The 20,599-nt window shown below is 48.8% G+C and overlaps 1 protein-coding gene across 1 annotated transcript in view; it reads right to left on the reverse strand.

Annotated features, from left to right (window-relative positions):
• Positions 1 to 8,586: 8,586 nt before the first annotated feature.
• Positions 8,587 to 20,599, reverse strand: part of MYH9 (myosin heavy chain 9) — a 92,757-nt gene continuing 80,744 nt past the window's right edge. The window contains 14 exon segments of the mRNA XM_038386686.2: positions 8,587 to 8,717; positions 9,389 to 9,411; positions 9,414 to 9,493; positions 9,985 to 10,193; positions 11,793 to 11,916; positions 12,108 to 12,196; positions 12,512 to 12,640; positions 12,955 to 13,116; positions 13,507 to 13,719; positions 14,445 to 14,657; positions 15,153 to 15,401; positions 16,956 to 17,108; positions 19,031 to 19,051; positions 19,054 to 19,137. Coding sequence (XP_038242614.2) covers positions 8,694 to 8,717; positions 9,389 to 9,411; positions 9,414 to 9,493; positions 9,985 to 10,193; positions 11,793 to 11,916; positions 12,108 to 12,196; positions 12,512 to 12,640; positions 12,955 to 13,116; positions 13,507 to 13,719; positions 14,445 to 14,657; positions 15,153 to 15,401; positions 16,956 to 17,108; positions 19,031 to 19,051; positions 19,054 to 19,137 — 1,773 coding nt within the window. The 3' untranslated portion in view covers positions 8,587 to 8,693.

Below are 20,599 nucleotides of genomic sequence, written 5' to 3' on the forward strand. Positions count from 1 at the left end.
CAACCACAGAGAGAAGGGAAAACCCAGTGGTAGGTGCAGTGAGCCTGCCTGAGAGAAAGCAGATGCCTGGACAGCACTTTTAGCTGGCAAAAGCAAACAGCTTATCAATTCTAACATGCCCTGGTGATGTCACTTACAGAACTTGAGCTGAGCAGCAGCGTGTGTTTGAGTCCAACCCGAAGCTCTGCTTCACAGCTCACATCAAGACCCCTCTTTGGCTCAGCCCTCCCCTCAGACACGTAGTATCTTGTGTTGAGGTTTTCAGTCAAATATCACCCATTCTCCTTCCCCCTCCTCCTAATACATGGCAGCCAGAAGTCAGACAGACTGGAGCCACTTCATCTATATTTATAGTTCAGGCAAAGGGGAACCATTTGTAACCTAGTACATTCCAAAGCAATATTGCCTTTTGAATCAATGGGAGGGGGAGGGAAGAAAGATAGGGATTGTTCAAATTCCTCACCTAAATCCCTTTATCAACTCGTTAAGGTTGTCTAAGGACCCTAAACCCCTAGTGCTATCCCCAGTTAAACTGCCCCCCCCTGGAAGCCCCAGCACAGATGAGGCTCCGATAGTCTCAAGTTCCGCCTTATAGGGTAGTACAATGGCAGAGCCTTGTCTAGGCTGGGGCTCCTACCAATGCAGTTGAGCTGGTGGTTGCAATGGCAGGAACTTTATCTAATATTTCCCAGTGCAGACAGAGAAGTAGGCTAAGCCACTCATCATGGAGAGTGTCCTGCTGTTTCGAGGGCTAGTCCTTCTACAATAGCTGAGCCAAGTCTCCCGCATTTCATCGCGCTGCTGCTCCTGCTTAGTACTGTAATAAAGCAATGAAGTCACTGGTAACCATTCATCTGTTGACGACAAATGGCAGCTTTAGCGTATGTCTGCACGGGCCTAGACACCTGTGGCTGGCCTATACCAGGTGACTTGGGCTCATGGGGCAGGGCTGTTTCGCTGCCGTGTAGATGCCCAGCCCGTCTCAGAAGTCTGCACAGCACTGAAACAACCCCATCACTTGAGCCCTACAGGCCTGAGGGAGGAGAGAGACAGGCCCTTGGGGCTGTATTTTTGGGGCTTTAGTGAACCGGGTTACCATTATTCCCCATATAACCACCAGCATGTGTCCCAGGCTGGACATATTTAAAGAGAAAGCCACCCCTAAATGCATGCAAAACTCCCTCTGTAACTAGGGGTGCAGCCTACCCCAGGCTTGAAGTGGTTTCCATCATATGCAGGGTTTATAGTTTGGTTCAGTGGCTCTCAGCACCCCACTCTACAAATTGTTCCAGTGCCCCTGCCTCTGGGCCTGCTGTTGGGAGACCCGCCACACTGCTGGGACAACCCTAGTCATGTTCTTAATGGAGTTAAGGGTACCAAGGGCTACTTATGATGACTGCTTTCCCTCAGAGTCCAGGGAGGGGTGAACTATGCCCCACTCCAGAGCCCTGCTCTTATAGGCCCAGCTAGTCTAAGGGTAGGAATGTTAAGGCTCCTTCTGAGCCCCAAAGGGCCCCTCTACCTTGATAAGATCAGAGCTTCACTTAGTATGAAAGCATTTGGGCAGGGGTGTGGCATTGAACATCACCCCTCCACACTTCTCCCATCATCAAGAAGCCACCACCGCACTAGTCAAGTGGGATATCAACCAAAGGGTGAAATAGGTGTGGCAGAGCTCTGACCTTGTCCCCGTAGATCCTAGCTTCATGTAGCCCTTCTCTATCTAGGGCCAGGGATTCAGTCTACCGAGCTCTTTTCATCATAAGCCAGCAATAGAGGTTGGTGTGAGAATTCCCAGTCCTGTTGCTCCTGTGGCCTCATGCCAAAACAGTTTAGCCTCCTGTCCTGACGGGCCTGTTTTCCCTCCCAGGAGGTGTTTCTTGTAGGGGTGGGGATTGGGGGGAAACCCAGGCCCATCCTCTACTCCGGGTTGGCGGCTAGGGACCCTAATGGTAGCAACTGTTGGCAGTCAACCTTTTACTGGTAGAGTTCCTACATTTTCCTGGGCCACTTCCCCACAGCTCTCCTGCTTCTCCCTTACTTTAGGGCTCCCTTACTAATGACTTGAGGATGTCTTCATTAACCAGCCCTTCAGCTGCACTTCCTTTCCTCTGGCTCCTCTCTGCCCAACTGGAGTGAGCCCTTTTATACACTCAGAGGGGCCTTAATTAGAGTCAGGTTTCAATTAGCTTAATGGCCTCACCTGACTTTGCAGGTTAATTGGAGTCATGTGTTCTCATTAGCCTGGAACCACCCCTGCTCTGGTCAGTCCACGGGAACAGAAAACTGTTAAGTCCGGGGGCCAGTATATCTGCCTGCGACTAACTCTGCTGTAACCCAACTGTCCTGGGTCTATCCATAGGCCGTTAGGGACTGTTCAATGTATTTTCCACAGGGAAGAGCAAAGAGATCCTCCCTTCAAACATGAACACAACGAACCCTGGGAAAGCTGGACTGATGGGCTGTTTAAAGGGTTCCAGGAGATTCCAGGGTAGCGAACTCCCATGTGCAGGCTGAGGGACTGTGACAACCAGCCAGCAAAGGGGGAGTTTTGTAGATCAAGGTTTGCACTCTACAAGATTCAATAGACAGGATAGGAAAATGCATGCTAAGGGTTAAATCCCACCCCTCTGTGGGCTAGTGTACAATAGGGGATAAAGGTTGTAGAGGGAGTTGTGTGGCCAGGGCAGGCAGCTTGTGCTACACAAGAGCACCTGGGGAGGAGGTAGATAGGCTCGAGCCTGGCTTGCATGCCCATAAATGGCGGGCAGCAGCCAGTACTGGCTGACAGCGACTCTCTGTGTTCCCAGTCAGGTAGCCCACTCGAAGCCAGCCTGTACGGTCATGCTGCACATCTACCAATGTGAGATATGCCTCATATACCAGCAATGCCCCTCTGCCATGTACATTGCCACACCTGGACAGTCTCTACACAAAGAATAAATGGACACATCTGATATCAGGCATCATAACATTCAAAAACCCTAGGCGAACACTTCAACCTATTTGGCCACTAGCAGTAAAAGATTTAAGGGTGGCAATTTTGTAACAGAAAAGCTTCAAAAACAGACTTCAAGGAGAAACTACTGAGCTTGAATTAATATGCAAACTAGATACTATTAACTTGGGTTTGAACAGAGACTGGGAGTGGCTGGGTCATTACACATATTGCTAATCTATTTCCCTATGTTAAGTATCCTCACAGCTTCTTGCTCAACTGTCTAAAATGGGCCATCTTGATTATCACTACAAAAGTTTTTTTTTCCTCCTGCTGATAATTGCTCATCTTAACTAATTAGCCTCACAATTTGTATGGCAACTTCCAACTTATCTGTATGTATATATATTTCTTCTTACTATATGTTCCATTCTATGCATCCGATGAAGTGAGCCATAGCCCACAAAAGCTTATGCTCTAGTAAATTTGTTAGTCTTTAAGGTGCCATAAGTACTTGTTCTTTTTGCGGATACAGACTAACATTGCTGCTACTCTGAAATGCTGCCTCTTGTCTATACCATACTTGTCACCATGGCATGTAAGCATCCTGTGTTGGCCAAAGCTGGGAGCATGTCACTATCCCCACTGCATCAACTTTCCTTGAGTAGAGGCCATAGGTGCTGACTTCTGCTGGTGCCAGTGGGTGCTTGACCCACCTCTGCCCCTGCCCCAACTCCGTCCTTGCCCTGTCCCTATTCCAACCCCTTCCCCAAATCCCTGCCCTGACCTCGCCTCTTCCCCGCCTCCTCACCCGAGCATGCCGCCTTCCCGTTCCTCCCCCCCTCCCTCCCCGAGCTTAGTGGCAAGCACTGGGAGGTAGGCGGAGAAGCGGGCACACACAGAGAGAAAGGAGAGGAGGCAGAGGTGAGGTGGGGAGGGGAGGGGAACTTGACTGCTGGTAGGTGCAGAGCACCCACTAAATTTTTCCCTGTGGGTGCTCCAGCCCCAGAGTACCCACAGAGTCAGCGCCTATAAGTAGAGCTGGCTGCTGCCCTGGTTCTTCCCAGTCCAAGCATTGATACACAGCTATGAACATATCTGGTTTTGCAGTGAGCAGTTTTTTTTTGGCAAAGGCCACAGCTACATATTTGACGCAGTAAATTCCCTGATTGTATTATGCAAAGTGAGTGAAGTCTTGGTTTTAACGGAATGCCCATGAGACATTAGCAAATCAGCAAGTCTTTCCCACACAGCAAAGCTTGTATTTCATGCAGCGTTCGCACTGTTGTGCCCCCTTTGCTCTAGGCATTCTCATGGGGAATTCCTGCTCATGCTTAGTAAGTATTCATTGTATTTGTAAAATCTGATCAGCTATGTGTTTGAGCAATGCAGTGGCAGTAGGTGCATTGCTAAAGAGTGGTCTCCCACGTGACTTGTCTTCTCATACAAGTCTCCAATAATACAAGCACGAAGGATGCTTTTAACTGGTTTTCACATACCAAGGAACTTCTCATCCAAAATACAAGCATTACGTATAATACTTTCGAGTTTAAGAAAGTTTGCAACCCCCATTAAATTGTATAGAAATTGTTTACAATCAGCATTGATTTGTGGGATTAGGCCCACTTCTGTAGTGGCAAATATGTTGCTTTAGAACAGAGGTGGGCAAACTACAGCCTGTGGGCCACATCCAGCCCGTGGGACCGTCCTGCCCAGCCCCTGAGCTCCTGGCCCAGGCGGCTTGCCCCTGGCCCCTCCTCCACTGTTTCCCCTCCCCCACAGCCTCAGCTCACTGCGCCGCCAGCACAATGCTCTGGGCAGCAGGGCTGTGAGCTCTTGCCGGGCAGTGCAGCTGCACAGCCAGGGCCTGACCTGGTGCTCTGTGCTGCGCGGTGGCATGGCTGGCTCCAGCTGGGTGGCATGGCTGCCTGTCCTGGTGCTCTGGATGGCGTGGCTGTAGCACTACCAGCCATTGGTGCTCCAGGCTGCATGGTAAGGGAGCAGGGGGGCTGGATAGAGGGCAGGGGAGTTCAAGGCGGTGGTCAGGGCAGTCAGAGGGCAGGGAACAGGGGGATTGAATGGGGGCAGGGGTCCCAGGAGGGCAGTCAGGAAGGAGGAGGGGTTGGATGGGGCAGCAGGGGGCAGGGGTTCGATAGGGGGCAGGGGCCAGGCCACACCTGGCTGTTTGGGGAGGCACAGCCTCCCCTAACCAGCCCTCCATACAATTTTGGAAACCCGATGTGGCCCTCAGGTCAAAAGTTTGCCTGCACCTGCTTTAGACCTATCACCTCTTCCACTGGTTGCCTCTGCTCTTTCCAGGAGGCTCAACCCCCTACCTTTCACCACTTGTGTCGACAAGAACCCCCCCCTCCTGCTCTTGGGCTCGTCACCTGTGCTCCACTGAGCTACAACTGCTTCCTCTCTTGTGTTTGTCCTAACCACACTTTGGTCACTCACTTCCCCCCCTTTGCAGCAGCAGCTGACAATTTCAAAACACCATCTGCTGGTTAACACAAGGCATGTCCCCTGGATTTTGCAGCTGCCACAGTACACTTCAGTTCAGGGTGTAAGCCCACCTCTTAAGAGCAGCATCCAGCTGTAGGTTTCCTTTTTATCTAGGCTGAATCCTTTGGCATTTAGTAGGGCCACACAGCAGTGATTAGTATGATGAGAATTCTGAAGTGCCACTTGTACTAACAGTGACTTTAGATAAAAGAAAAGGAGTACTTGTGGCACCTTAGAGACTAACAAATTTATTAGAGCATAAGCTTTCGTGAGCTACAGCTCACTTCATCCGATGAAGTGAGCTGTAGCTCACGAAAGCTTATGCTCTAATAAATTTGTTAGTCTCTAAGGTGCCATAAGTACTCCTTTTCTTTTTGTGAATACAGACCAACACAGCTGCTACTCTGAAACCAGTGACTTTAGAGTAACTCCTCCAGACATCATGCATACTTAGTACCTAGGTGCATGGAGACCTGTCTTTGATGTTATTTTCTGTCCCTGTGCCCCACTGTAGGGTAGCTTTTCCCTTTGCACACCTGGATGTACCATGTCCATCAATAAAGAACCCCCTGCCCAACCTGCAGAAATATGCAACATTCAGTGCAACCCAAAAGAAGAAGGCAGCTTGTTGTAGCACAGACACTGACCCCATCCTCCAGATTCTCATATCACATCCATCCATCCATATCTCAACAGCCAGGGCAACTGGAAGGGCGTGGGAGGAGAAAAATGGTAGCCACAAGTGCTGGAGCCCTTCCCTGGGGAAGGGGTATAAAGGTGTATCTCCTTTGGAACTGCTGTTCAGAATAGGTTCTTTGGGAGGCAGGGTGGACGGGAAGGGGAGGGAAGAGAAAGATAAAGGAAAGTGGGGACTCAACAGAGCACACTCACCACACTAGTAAGGTTATTCTATCCCTCTCCATTACTCCTCTGCTAAATTGACCTTCCTATCACCCCGCAACCCTGTGGGAGAAGTGGAGAGGTAGATAACGTACATATGTTATTTCAAAGCTTGGACATAACATTTCTACAATTGGAGCAATTACATCCTCATTCTGCAGGCCATGAACAGAGCCTGTTGGTCAGGTAGAATTTTACACATTCCCCACCTGGATCTAGTCTTGCATAGTTAAGGTGTTATGTCCTCCTCCGGCCACTGCTGGAGAAAGGCTCCCAGCCCATAAGTCTCTTGGGGTAATGTAATGCCAATTCGTACTTGATAGGAAGGTGGGCTAAGAGGAGTCACCTGGTGCCTACATGCTCCTGAGGCAATACTGACAGGATGGACTGACAATTTGGCTCCATAGGACTGGCTTCCTTTGGCAGCTCCACAGGCTTCCTCCATTGCGGTCGGGAAAGGTGGAACAGCAACACAACCACACGGATTGCAGCACACGAATAATCTTTATTGGTAAGATCAGTGGAGCACCAGTAAACCATTATTCACTGTAGTGGGGACACAGCTGAGCACATGCTAAGGCACTTTTATATAAAAAAAGGTTTTAAATCCTGTGACAGCGATGGGGACCTGGTGCCTGAATTTGGAGCGCTTTCAGGCATACAGTATTGGAGCTTCATATTTTTAATTATTTTTCTTTGCTCATAAGTAAGTCTAAATGCAGCATATACAATATGGTTAAGAATACAGGTAAATCCAGCAACCAGTGTACGATGTAGAAAAGTAAAGACCATCTCTATATAACCAAGGTCCCAATACAAAGGCAGCGATAAAGACCTTTATTTTTTTCTTAATTACTTATTACAAGAGACACAAAGGCCCTTTACGTATATCTGTGCAGATTAAAGGGTTTTTAATATACTCTTAGTCAATGGTGCAGAATAACTAACCCCATCCCCTGGTTACAGAGCAGATACACAAGAGACTTAGACATGTCAATAAAAAGAGGGATTCTCCTCCCCTCCCACCGACACACATTAAATTCCACTAGATTCTGTCCATTACCATTCAATATATTTGGTCCTCAAGAGATTCTCAGACAAGCACAGAGATTCTTCTGCTTTCTCTGTCCCTGTCACCAGCTACTGGTCCACACTACCTTAGCTAAAAAGCCAATCAGACAGAAGCAGAAACACTACCAGGACATCATTGCACTTCCGAGATCTGGCCAGACAGTAAGAACAAGAAAGAAAAAGTCTTTGGCAAGTCCCGCAGGTGGGTGATCCTGAAAGATGCTTCCCTCCTTCACCCCTGCCTGTGAACTGTGGGCTCTAGAAAGAAGAAAGGGTGAATTGCCATGGCCAAAGCACCCTGTTATTCCTGAAACTGCTTCCAAACCATCTGGGTGGGCAGATTAAAGAGGCAGAAGTCTGAGGTCACTGAACATGATTGCCAAAAAGCAAACAAAGAGGGAGGGGTGGGGGAAAAGAGTAGAGGAAGGGGCTCTCTCTGCATCTATCAAACTAGGATCTGAAGAAAAAGTAGATTTACAGGAAAAAAAAAATCTTTCCCTAACCCCTCTCCTTCCAAGTGTAAAGATTCACCAGCAGCCACAGCATGGACAGTTCTACAGGCATGTGTAGTCATGAAACTCTGCTGATCAGATTTTAGAGTCCCAACTCTTTGGAATTAAATACAAAGAACTTGGAAGCTGGGAAGAGGAGGAAATGAGGAACAGCTGCCCAATGGCTCCAGATACACAAAACACTTGTTGGATGGGCTCTGTGTTCCCCAGGAGGTGGTTTGCAGGAAGACCACTGGAGGAGGGGTGGGTAGATCACTCCATCAGGTGTAACCTGGGTCAGATGAGAAGACTTATTCAGTAGCTTTGGCATCGCCAGCATCCACCTTGCTGTCCACTTCCTCATCGGAGCATTCACCTGTGCCCTTTCTGGCGATCCGGCGCGGCACGACAAATGGCAGGTCCCCACGCCTAGAGAGGGATGAACAGCACATCAAGGCAACAGAATTTGTTTACTGTTGGTCGGACATTATGCTCTGGGGGAGGGAGGTGGGGAGGGCAAAGAAGGGCCTGGCTGCACTGCTTCCTTGGAGGGATGCACATCTGGTCATGAAGTGTTTGCTTTTGGCTAGGACAGAAGCTTGCGGGGTGGAGCCATTTCTCAAGCACGATTGATTGCCCCTTCCTGAGTTTGCTCTTGAGGAGCTGACCTCTCTATCATTAGCATCAGCTGTTTCAGTGGCATCCTCCAGCTCGCGCTGCGCTTTCTGCGGGATGCTTGGCTCGCTGGGCCTCTTCCTCTGCTTCCTCAAGCTGGCGCTTCAGCTGCTTCAGCGCACGTTTGCCTTATCTACCTGCAGAGTAAAGGAGAAGTCAGCCTTTCAGAAAGCTCACTCCTAGCCCTTCGTGGGGGCTCGAGCACTGCAGCAGGGAGTTACACCAGAAGGAAGCCGAGTCCCTAAGGGCACCTGAGGTTAGATGCCTGGACTTGGGATTTTAGTTAGCTTTCCTTCGGCTTCTCCTTGTTCTTCAGCTTGTAATGCAGGAAGTGTTCTACAAGCTTCCTCTTTCATACAACAAGTCAGATGTTTCAGCTTGTGCTCACTCAGAAGGCCAACAGCCTGCACCACATGCCACCACTCTCCTTCCACCATACAGAGGAGACCACACAGGAATCTACCTTTTGGATTTGAAGCGGAGAAACAGAATTTGGATTTTTAAGATACCAGGCTGAGCTGACAGTTACAGAACATGTTCCAACTTATGCTGCACAGATGAAGTGTGGAAGTTACTGAAGGGGCAAGGCTGTCCTTAAAGCATCACCCTTTCAGCTGTACCAGCCATTAAATCGGACAGAGCTAAGACCATGGGCAGCCATATCCTCTGTGTAACAGTGAGTGGAAAGTCTACAGAGAAAATAATGCCACTATTCTGTAACTGATGAAGCAGATGTGGCTCTAGGTAGGAGAAATCCACCAGCTACAAGCCCAACTACAGACTGCTACGCGGTGTAATTTGCGCATACCTGATCTTTGTACTGCTCAGTATGCGTCTCTCATCCCTCTGCAGCAAGACATCCTTCAGCTTCTTCTCAGCACGGCGCACTTGTTTGCCTGCAGCCTGGCGCTCCCTGTGCAGAAATAGAGTGTCAGCTCAGGTACAGATTATCTCCGGACCCTCTGGGCACCATCCCAGACAGAATCTCATGTATGTGGGTTAGAAACAAGACTTCTAGTCATTGCACCTCAGGGAATAAAAGAAGACAAGAGCTCCACTCAGGGCGTTGGCAAAGCAAAAGGGACAGAAGTCAGGTTTCCTGGAGATGCCCAGGGGGCACTAGCTAGTCAGTTTGACCTCTTTGCCAGAGTTTGAGGGGGACGCTAAGGGATCACTGAATTAGAGCTATAGTTCCGGGAATGGCAAAGTTTGGTAGGCTAGGAATTAGTGGTGTTTGCTGTGAGAATGGGGGAGGTCAGTGGAGCTACTCTTTCCTGATAACCAGATGGAGCACTCATTGCAAGAGGCTGGCACACAGCATTCAAGAGTAGGATTTTGCTCTGCGCTAGTACATCAGAGGGGCCAGTGGCCTTTAACATGACAGGAGGTTCTGCTAGAACCTACTTGGTCTCCGAGTCCAGCTGCTCTTCCAGCTGTGCTATCTTTGCCTCCAAGGCAGTGATGGAAGCCTTGTACTTGGACTTCACTGCACTCTCCATCTCCTGCAGCTTGGCCTTAAGCTCCTTGTTCTGACGCTCCATCTGCTGGCGAGCATTTTCGTTCTTCTGGGCATTGCTGCGCTCGGCATTCAAGTCAGTATTTATCTGATCGATCTGGGGAGAGAAGAGACTCAGCATGCCAAGAGGGTTCTGGGCTGGAAGACTGATTTATTTCTACTCGCCAATGGATGCTTGTCAGGAAGGACCTCCAGCATGAGCAGAAAAGCTTATGTTGTACAAATCAAGCTTGACTAACTCTGCATTATCGCACAACGCTCTCCATGGTCACAAAAGGACAGACTCTCCTAGAAGCCTGTTTTGGTTTGCTCAAGTTTTCATCCAAGAAATGCCTAGGGCTGAACAGATTGAGAGTTAAGTTTGCTAGGTCCCCTTCTCTGGGGCTGGTTTTGCTAGCCAAACTCAGCCATAGGCCATGCGCCATGGCAGTGATGGTCTGCTCTACAAAGTAGCATCCAGCTGCCCCCATAAGAAAGGTCTGCCAGAATCATGTGCCTGAGCCACATGCTTAGGACAGACTCACATTTCAGCTACCCAGGAGACATTTTGTTTTCAAGGGAACAGTAACAAACTGAAGCCACCTCCAGCCCAGGACTCTGCCTGATACAGTCAGTGCTGACTGCATGGCATAGTGGGGACTGCCTCTGAAGTTCAGACACTCTCCTTTTCACTTCAGCGGACTGATGATGTAAGAGCTCCTTGGTAAAGATATACCAAAATTCAGCTTTCACTAGCTGCTGGGCCAAGAACCAGACAGAACTCTAGGATTTGGCTTCTGTACCCCCACTTCCTCCCCCACTTCTTTTCCCCCCCTCCACATGTACTGGAAGCTGAGCAGGGAAGTCCAGCTGCCCTCTTTCCACAGTAGCTGTGTAATGGTCAGCTCAACTGCTCCTCCTTTTTTAGGTTCTGAGCATGCCCTAGCATCCACTCCCTTGTCATCTGCCTTCTTCCAATGGCCAGTCACGCTCTCCCTTCTCACCGGTGTGCCTCTCCCCCCGCTCCCATTTAGGAATGAACCTGCAGATCTGCCTCTAGTGAACTACTAATCTCACTCACTTTTGCAATCAGGCAGATTTTAACCACCCTGTAGGTGAGGTGGACAATATGTATCATTTGTATTGCAGAAGCAACCAGGAGTCCTAGTCATGGACCAGGGCCCCATTGTGCTAGGCATTGTACCAACAGAACAATATAGTCCCTGCCCCAAAAAGCTTACAATCAAATATATGCCAAGAACATTCAGATTAAGGTTTTGATTTAAAGACACTACAACGGACTGATGCACTTGGTAAGGTTAATCATTTTGGTGCATGCAGTGAAAAGTGATTTTCTATAGAGTGGGACTGTTCCAATATATTACAGAGATGGATAAGAAGCAAAATATTTAATGTTGATAGGGAACAATCAGTCACCCCTTATTACAAAGGGTGACTGGACAGGACTCTCTTGAAGAGTTTGGGGGACACTCCCAGATACTTTCCTTCTCTTACAAAGAGGTTTTAACATCCCACGGTCAGCATGAGCCATCAGTGAGCACTGAACGACTATCCCATTTTATCTACAGCAGTGCACAGACACTGATGTGTAAAGCACTTTGGGAATCTGTACTGTTTGGAAGACGGGAGGAAGTTCATCCAGAACTCAGTTCGGGAGTTTACAGAGCCAGCTGGTGGGAAGACCCTGAGCAGGTACCTGAAGGTTTGCTTTCTTAAGCCGGTCGTTGACCATCTCTGTGTTGCTCTGCTCCTCCTCTAACTCCTCCTCCAGCTGAGCTATCCGGGCCTCTAGACGTCGCTTTTCCTCCAAGGCCAGGGCTCTAATGATGACAATAAGAATTAAGTCTCTGGGCAGTGGTGATGCAGTGCACTCCCTAGAGAAAGCTTAGGGAGTTATAGGCTTACAAAACAGTAAGCAACAGACTATTACAATGCAGGCTAGAGTATATGCTTATGTAGGGCACCTCCCCAAACCAGATTCTCCTCCCCAGCAAAGGGAGCTATTACTCACCCTTTGCCACTGCTGTTGGCTATCTCATCAGCCAACTCATCCCTCTCTTGCTGGGCCTGGCGCTTGGCACGTTCAGCAGCTGCAAGTTCCTGGAATGAAAATGAGACTGTCAGTGATGCAGTGTGAAATTAGCAATTAATGCACCTCAGAGGACAAACAGCTATTAGTAGTGAGTGGATTCCTAGAAGTAAGAGGACTAGTGTTCCGTACTTCCACATGGACTTCCTGTGTTTGAGTCACTCTTATTCAACTGACAAGAAAGGGCCAAGCATGCGGAGGAAACCGAGCCTAGTACCGTGGGGGTTACTGCTGTGCTCAGAGATGGCTTATGGAGCCGCACAGCAGCCTACTCCTTGGCTAAAGTAAGTGAATACGCCCTCCTGCCTGAATGCAGGCTCCATTACCTCCTGCATTTGCATCATCTCAGCCTCCATGTTCTTCATCTTCTTCTCATTCTCTTTGGCTTGGACCAAAATCTCTTCTCTGGAGGTGCGTGCATCATCCAGCTCCCGCATGTAATCCTTCATTTGGGCCTACAGAGATAACAAAACAGAGACTTCAGAGAACATCCTTCATCTCTCCCATTACATTACACAAGCAGTGGTACAAAGTAAGGAAAACTTGTTCTGGTTTTGCAACACCAATAAATTAATGGACTGACACAGATTGGGGTTATAGAGACATCTGAATTGCTGCTGAATTTTTCCAACTGAACTGTTGCATAGATGAAGCTTCCAATGCTGTGCCACACCGCTTGGGTGATGAAAATGCATGAATCTGACAGGGAAAGCCAGGTCTCCACCCATGCCCCCACATAGGCAGCAGGCACAGGACTGAAATCCCTCACCTGCAGTTTGCGGAGCTGTTTGATGGCTTCATCACGATTCTTGTTGGCAGAGTCTATCTGGACTTCCAGATCCTTCAGGTCCATCTCCAACTTCTTTCTGGCAGCCACAGCCATGGAGCGCTGCTTCCTCTCGTCTTCCAGCTCCACCTCCATCTCTCGTACCTGGTAGGACAAACAAGGCATCAATGGAAACCAAACAAGCCAGCATGAACCTTTCATCTCCCACAAAAAGATAACCAGAGGTCACTCCCTCTCCTGGTGGGGACGGAAAGAAACAAGGGAGAGAGAGTTAAGACAGTGTTCCCTCAGCAATAGAGCACTATTCTGGTTTCTTGGACAGGCAGTGCAAGTGCTGTGACAATGGTACATGAGGGGCACACGCCAGGAAGTGATTTGTAGCACTAGCAATGCCTCCCAATGATAACAGGAATTCCTGGAATGGCACTGGCTAGATCTGGAAAGGGGAAAGGAAGTGTCCAGCAACCCTAGGGCAGATGGAGAAGCAGTTCCCTTTGAGCAGACAACTTCCAGGATTTATGGAGTGATGCTGACCTGTCTGATCAGTTGTTTCTTCTTCTCCTCATTCTGCTCATCCCGGCTCTGGAGGTCGCGCTCAAACTGCGCCTTCATGGCTTGCTGGTTCACTTCCAGCCGCAGCTTGGCATCCTCTGTGGCCTGCAACTCATCCTCTAACTCTTCCAGCTGGGTCTTCATCTCCTCCACCTGCTGCTCCAGGGCTCGCTTAGATTTCTCCAGCTCATGAACCTGTAGCATGAACACACATCAGATCACCCAAATAACACAGCCACCAACTTCACCCACCCCAAGAGCAGAGAGGCATCCAGATGCATCAATAGGGCAACAGCTCACTGAGGAAAGGATGCAAAGACCCTGCCACATCACCCTCAGTTTCCTTGTACTAGCACCATGATGCCCCCTTATTAAGGCTAAAGAAAGTTGCTTGCATACTTGAGAACCTTTAATCTGAACCTTGACCTCACTATTGCATGTTCCTATTCCCTCTGATCAAGCATGCGTTAGGCCAGTCCTGATCTCACTGCAGCATGAAACACCCTTGTGCCATGTTGCCGGAGATGTGGAAGTGCTTCAAACTCTCCTTCAAGCCTCCCCCTGCCTTAGCACGCATCTTTAGCATCTTCCGATTTGGGTCAGTCTCCCATTCTCTGGCTGGCTCCCTATATTTCAAATGCCAGCTCACCTGGCATCCTCTCGTCTCTCCACAATGGGTAGTGGGTTTCACTTAGCCAATGCCCAGCTTGTGCCTTCAATCTCTCCTTCCTACCTTTCACTCACCCCCCAATAAAAACAAAACAATCTATTCCTACTCCTAAGCCCATGGCATGTGTTCAGTTTTCCCAGTTGCATTCCTTTACAGATGCTCCTATATTGCAAGTTTCTCAATGAATCTGCTTAACAGGCTGGGATGCAGGTGACACACTGACAGGGAGATGTTTTAACTGTATATTTACACTCTTGCCAACATCATCCTTGGAACTCATCAGGTCTTCCATCTCTGTGCGGAACTGCTTATTGAGCCGCTCCAGCTCTGCCTTCTGCTCCATGGCTTCTTCCAGGGCTCTGGCCATGGACAGGGATTTGGTCTCCTTCTCGCGGGCTTCTGCCTCAGCTCGGTCCCTCTCCTCTGCATACTTGGCGGAGATGTTCTTCTCCTCTGCCAACAGCTGAAGGAAGAGAGAATGACTGCTATGAGGTTTGCTGAGCTAGGATTATCTCTAAGTGCCATTCCAGACAGTGTCTCAGATTTGGGCGGAAAGGATAATGCAGAGAACATGGGTCTTAAGAGCCAACCATTTGTCTCCCAAGTTGACTGGCAGGGCTGGGACTAGAACCCTACTTACTAGAGACTTCTATAGTAGTCACAGTCACTACTTATATGCAAGTCCAAAAAGAGACAGCTGCAAATTGCCCATGACCTGGGTCTGCTCCCAAACACTTATACAAGTTAGATGAGGCTCAAAATTTCAGTCCCCCTGGATAAGAGGTGACACTAGAATTCACATGCAAGGAACATGAATTTCCACCAGTGCCAGCTTCCTTCTCCCCACCCCCATTATGGTTCAGAAAGGAATATGCATTCCCTAAACAGATGTCTACATTGTGATAGGCAGTACTGGGAAGGAAGATCCTCCCATTGTATATCCCATGACTGACACTACCTGATCAAACTTCTTCTGCTTCTTCTCCAGGTTGGAGACTATCTGCCGCTGGTGATCAAGGTCCACAATGAGGTCATCCAATTCTTGCTGCAGCCGGGTCTTTGTTTTTTCCAACTTGTCATAAGCAGCTGCCTTCTCCTCATAACGCTGGCTCATGGCCTCCAAGTCCTTCTGCAGCTTTTTCTTGGCTTCCTCCACTGCCTCCAGGCAGCCCAGGCCATCATCCATTTTTTTCTTTGTGTCTGCTACCTGGGTGAGGGGGAAAGAGAACAGAGATTAAGCCAAACCACAGAGACCTCTAGTGTGGGGTGGGGGGATGAGAAATTATTCCCTTAGAATTGAACTGATCGTGTTAGTCAGACTTACGAGGTGTATGGGATGAAGAGTTCCCCTGCTCCCCAAATAGTTAGAGGTGTTTCTAGGGACGATTCTGATACATCGCTAAATACTTTTAGATTTCTATCAGGAGTTTTAGTTGCCTGACCCCTGCAAGGTCACTGCTTCCGTAGGATAGTTTCCTTTGCTCACAAATCCAGATTGCACCAGCATTGTCCATCTGAACTAGATTTCCTAGGAATCAGATTTGTGCTCGTTATTCCCCTCCCGCCCCCAGTACGAAGGTTTGTTCTAGGACAGGGTTCAGCAACCTATGGCACGCAGCTTATGCCAAACATGGCACGCCCGGACCCAGGCAGACAGCAGCGTGCCACTAAAAATCCTGCCCGGCCCGGCCCACTCTTTTCCGCCCACTGCTCTCTCCTTGCAGGGCTGGCAAGCTTCCCTCTCCCCCGCCTCTTCCCCCAACATGCAGGGTTCCTGCCCCTCCTTCTCTCCTTCCCTGCCGCCGATCAGCTTATGGCCCTTGCCACAGAGGAGGAGAGGGAAAAGTGGAGCCTCTACTCCGGGGACCTTGGGGAAGGAGGTGGGATCAGGGCATTTCCCCTCCAGCCCACTGCCGTGAGCCGCTCAGGGCAGGGGGCTGGGAGCATCCCATCAACCCCAGCCCATACCCCCAGCCCTCTGCCCTGCACCCCCCACACCCTGACTCCTGCACCCCCCACATCCCCACTCCCACCCCTTGCACCAAACAGGAGCTCCTGCGCACACCCCCATTCTCACCTGCACCCCTTGCACCAAATGGGAGCTGCCCAGGTAAGCGCTCCACACCCATACCTCCTGCCCCAACCCTGAGCCCCCACCCTCATTCTTGCTCCTGGCCAGACCTTGCACCCCAACCCCCAGCCTGCTCCTTCACCCCCAGCCCTGTTCTCAGCACACTACCACCTTCATCTCAGTGCAGAGAGAGGAACAGAATGTCTAGAACCAGGGAACTAGGTAGGTACCTACTCTATGTGGACAGGGCCGGGACTCCAGACCGGCAGCAGGCTGAGCGCTCAGCTGCTGCCGGTCTGGAGTCCCGGCCACCGGCACCGCTCAGGCCACTGCTGGTCTGGGGTTCTGACTGCCTATTCCTTGCCAGCCGGGGTCCTGGCCGCAGGCCCCGCTCAGCCCGCTGCCGGCTAAGGTGAATGGAACCCCGGGCCGGCAACGGGCTCTGCGGGCCAGGGGTGTACGGTCAGCATTTTAAAAGAAGCTTCTTAAACATTTTGAAAACCTTGTTTACAGATGACAACAGTTTAGTTATATAATATATAGACTTATAGAGTGAGACCTTCTAAAAAACGTTAAAATGTATTACTGGCACACGAAACCTTAAATTAAATTAAAGCGAATAAATGAAGACTCAGTACACCACTTCTGAAAGGTTGCCGACCCCTGTTCTAAGAGATGCAGGTTCTGTACCTGCAGCTGAAGGGCAGAGATCTGTTTCTCCAGGTTCCTCTTTGCCTCCTCTTCTTCCTCCAGCTGCTCTTTGAAGCTGTTCTTCTCATCCTCCACCTTCTTCAGTTTGGTGCTGAGGCTCAGCTTCTGGCGAGTCTCCTCCTGCAGAAGCTCCTACACAGCAAAGACATTGAAATGTAGAGCCTTTCGTTTAAGGAAGCCAAGGAACTTTACAAGCCCCAACCACCCAACACAGATGTCAACTCATGAGATTCAGTTGAAGATTCCTACTTTCAAAGAGAAAACAATAGGGCTTAAATAACTGCTTAATGTCATTCAGCAAGTCAGTGTACAGCCAGGGAGAACACCCACAACTCCTATTTCCAGTCCTACTCTAAAACATTGAAAGGCACTCTTGTATACGTATAGCTGAGATGCACAAGTGCTAGCATCTGCCTCCCAGCTCAGCCACCCCATAATCCTTTCCCCAGGGTTCTCTGCAAATAGCACACAAAGCTTTTCAATGCCTTCAACAGTTCATGCTGGCAGTTAGCTGTATTCTGCCATCCCGTTTCATGATGGACTTTAATACTGAAAATCAGAACAGGTTAACTATGTTAATTCACTCTTAAGCAGCTGGTGCCTCTTTCACATGACTGCTCTGAGAAGTGATTGTGATCTACAAACCGTCCTACGGCAGCATCCATATTGATGAAATCATGCTGCCAGTACTTGGACTAGATGACCTAAAGATATTGATCTCTTCAATCTCCCTGCCAATGCACAATTGTTCTGTGGTGTTTTAATATTGGGTCTAGTTTACTTTTAAGTGTTCCAAGAACACAGATAACAGATGGAGCTTATTCCAAAAGCTGATGGGTCTTACAGCCAGCCTCCAAATATTCAACCTAAGCTTTTCCTCTCAATGCCATCAGGCCATGGACCACTAAATAATTCTCCTCTCCTTGGCATTTACACCCCCAAATTTGTAGGCTCATCACACTCCCCACTTAGGCAAGTTCTGCATAAGAGATTCCATCCAGCCCCTTATCAGTTACTCTGAGCAATCTTTAATTGGTCAATCTTTCCGGTAAAGAGAACGCCCAGAGCCGAATGCAATAGTCTAGCATGGCTGCATTAGAAGCATACACAGAACAGGGAGATGATAGAGATATGCTGCTGCTCTGCATACAAAGCCCCCAAACTACACTGGCCTTTTGCTGCCATACATTCTGTTCTAATCAGAGGTCCACTGTCAACCTTTTCAACAGTAACTTTGAATAAGCTATCTGTAGTATAGTAGCACCTAAGTCACAAGCAAGATTGGACCATTGTGTAAGGTGCTGTACAATAAGAGAATCCCTGTTGTGAAGAATTATAGTCTAAAGAGCCAGAAGCAACAAGTACTAAAACCATTTTTCTAATTTGCCCCTTCCCAATTATCCTTTCTGGATTATGATGCATCCTCCGCTGTTCAGTGCCTTCCAGTTTAGTATAGTTGTATTTCATCTACACACTGTTTACTCTGCAAGATGAATACTGGATCCAAGCTGACCACCTTCATCATTCTGTAGGGTATCCCCAGAACTCAACCCTTTGGCCGCAGGTCCATATACTTAAATGGCACTTGTATCCAAGCCCATCTAAACAGAATAAGATTTTCTGAATCATTCAAATGTATCAGATGTACTGTTTTTATCTTCACTACCAAATAAGACTACTTTGTGCCAGTCACTATGGAGTTCACAGGAAGCTACAAATGGAAAGTAGTTGAAAAAAGAAGTATGCACCAAGACCACAACTGATGTTAAAGTGAGAACATTGCACTGGCAGCACACACTACTCAAGTGGAAAGGTGATGGGAATGGTTCTAATCCTGGGGTAAGGGAAGTTAAGTTTGTTCCATCTACTGATGGAGCAGGTAGAGGACAGAGGGATCATTCCTGAGGGGACCCACTCAGCATATCACATCAGCCAAAGACACCGGATGCGCAGAAGTCCATGGGTATTTAGTGTCGAGATCTGCTCTGTGCTCTACTACTGTGGCAAGTATGATTAATACAGTACATAAGGATGCTGCAACTCCCACACCTCACCTGGGTATCCTGAAGCTGTGACTACCAGAGCAAGAGAAGTCTTTCGCTAATTTGATTGACTTGCTGTCAGACTGATTCAGAAGGCCTGTGATGTTGTCCAGCTCAACCTGCAAGAGAAGTTAAAGCATGCCAGTTATCAAATGGAACCACAAACAAACGAACGAGGAGTAGATGTGAAGCTTTTGACTTGCGAAAAAGCCACCTTCTTTGCTGCAAACAGGATGTGTTCAATGTCTAAGAGTGCCAAGGATGGAATCCTTGAAGATGACACTAATGGAACCTCAATTCAAATCTCCCCATCTGTGAAGGCCTGCACTGACCTCATTCTGCTGCAGCCCAGGGAGATTTTACACAATTGCTCAATGTTACAGAAGGAGTTGATATTTGTCTTCTTACTGCACCTGTCCCAAGACTAGATATGCCAATTCCTCAGCACCATGTCTCCTGCTCTTTCCACCTATTGCACTCATATTTTTACTTGATATCCCTACATGATGAAGACACCATGAGGCAGTGTTCACTTTGAGTGGGAGAGCGGGAAAGGTTTACCCCTCCCTTATGGAGTCAGCAGCAATGGTTTAAGCAGTCGTTTTCCACTTTTCCCATAATATACCCCCATATTATAAACTGTTTTGGGCCTGCCCTCTGCTAATTAGCTACATAGAAAGGAAGTTTGAAACACACCCCTCCCTCCCCCCGACGCCCACATTCAGAGCCCATAAGTAATGGAACCCCCACGTAAAAAGCTTCATGTGGAGCGGAACTAACATGGAGACACAAAACAGTTACCTTTTCCGTAACTGGTGTTCACCAAGATGTGCTGTTCATGTCCGTTCCATATAAGGCGTGTGCACTCACCACATGCACTGGAAATTTTCTCCTCAGCAGTGTCCATACGGGACTGGCTATGGTGCCCACATGGTGCGGTACAAGGGGCGCTGCTGGCTCCCCCCACCCTCTGTTCCTTCTTGCCGGAAACTCCGACAATGGGGAAGGAGAGCCGGTCATGGAACAGACATGAGCAACCTCTCGAAGAACACCACTTACGGAAAAGGTAACTGTCTTTTTGAGTGCTTGCTCGTGTCCATTCCATATTAGGTGACTCCAAAAGTAGTATCCCTGGAGGCAGGTAGGAGTTCACAGACATGTTGATTGCAACACAGCTCTGCCGAATCCAGCGTCGTTCCTGGCCTGCTGAGTGATGGCATGATGAGTGGTAAACGTGTGAACAGAGGACCACGTTACAGCTCTTCAGATGTCCTGGATAGAGATGTTTGCCAGGAAGGCCGCCGAAGATGCCTGCACTCTCGTTGAGTGGGCTCTGACAGTTGGAGGCGGTGGAACCTCCACCAGGTTGTAACAGGTGCTTATGTACGAGGTAATCCAATTGGAAATTCTCTGAGACGGAACCAGATGTAGCGATGAAGAGTTGAGTCAATTTATGGAAAGGCTTGGTACGTTCTAAATAGAAAGCCAAGGCCCTCCAAATGTCCAGGGCATGAAGACGCCTCTCTTCACTGGTCTTGTGCGGTTTGGGACAGAAAACCGGGAGGAAGATACCCTGATTCA

Source organism: Dermochelys coriacea, chromosome 1 (genome assembly GCF_009764565.3).
Source record: "Dermochelys coriacea isolate rDerCor1 chromosome 1, rDerCor1.pri.v4, whole genome shotgun sequence".
Lineage (NCBI taxonomy): Eukaryota > Metazoa > Chordata > Testudines > Dermochelyidae > Dermochelys > Dermochelys coriacea.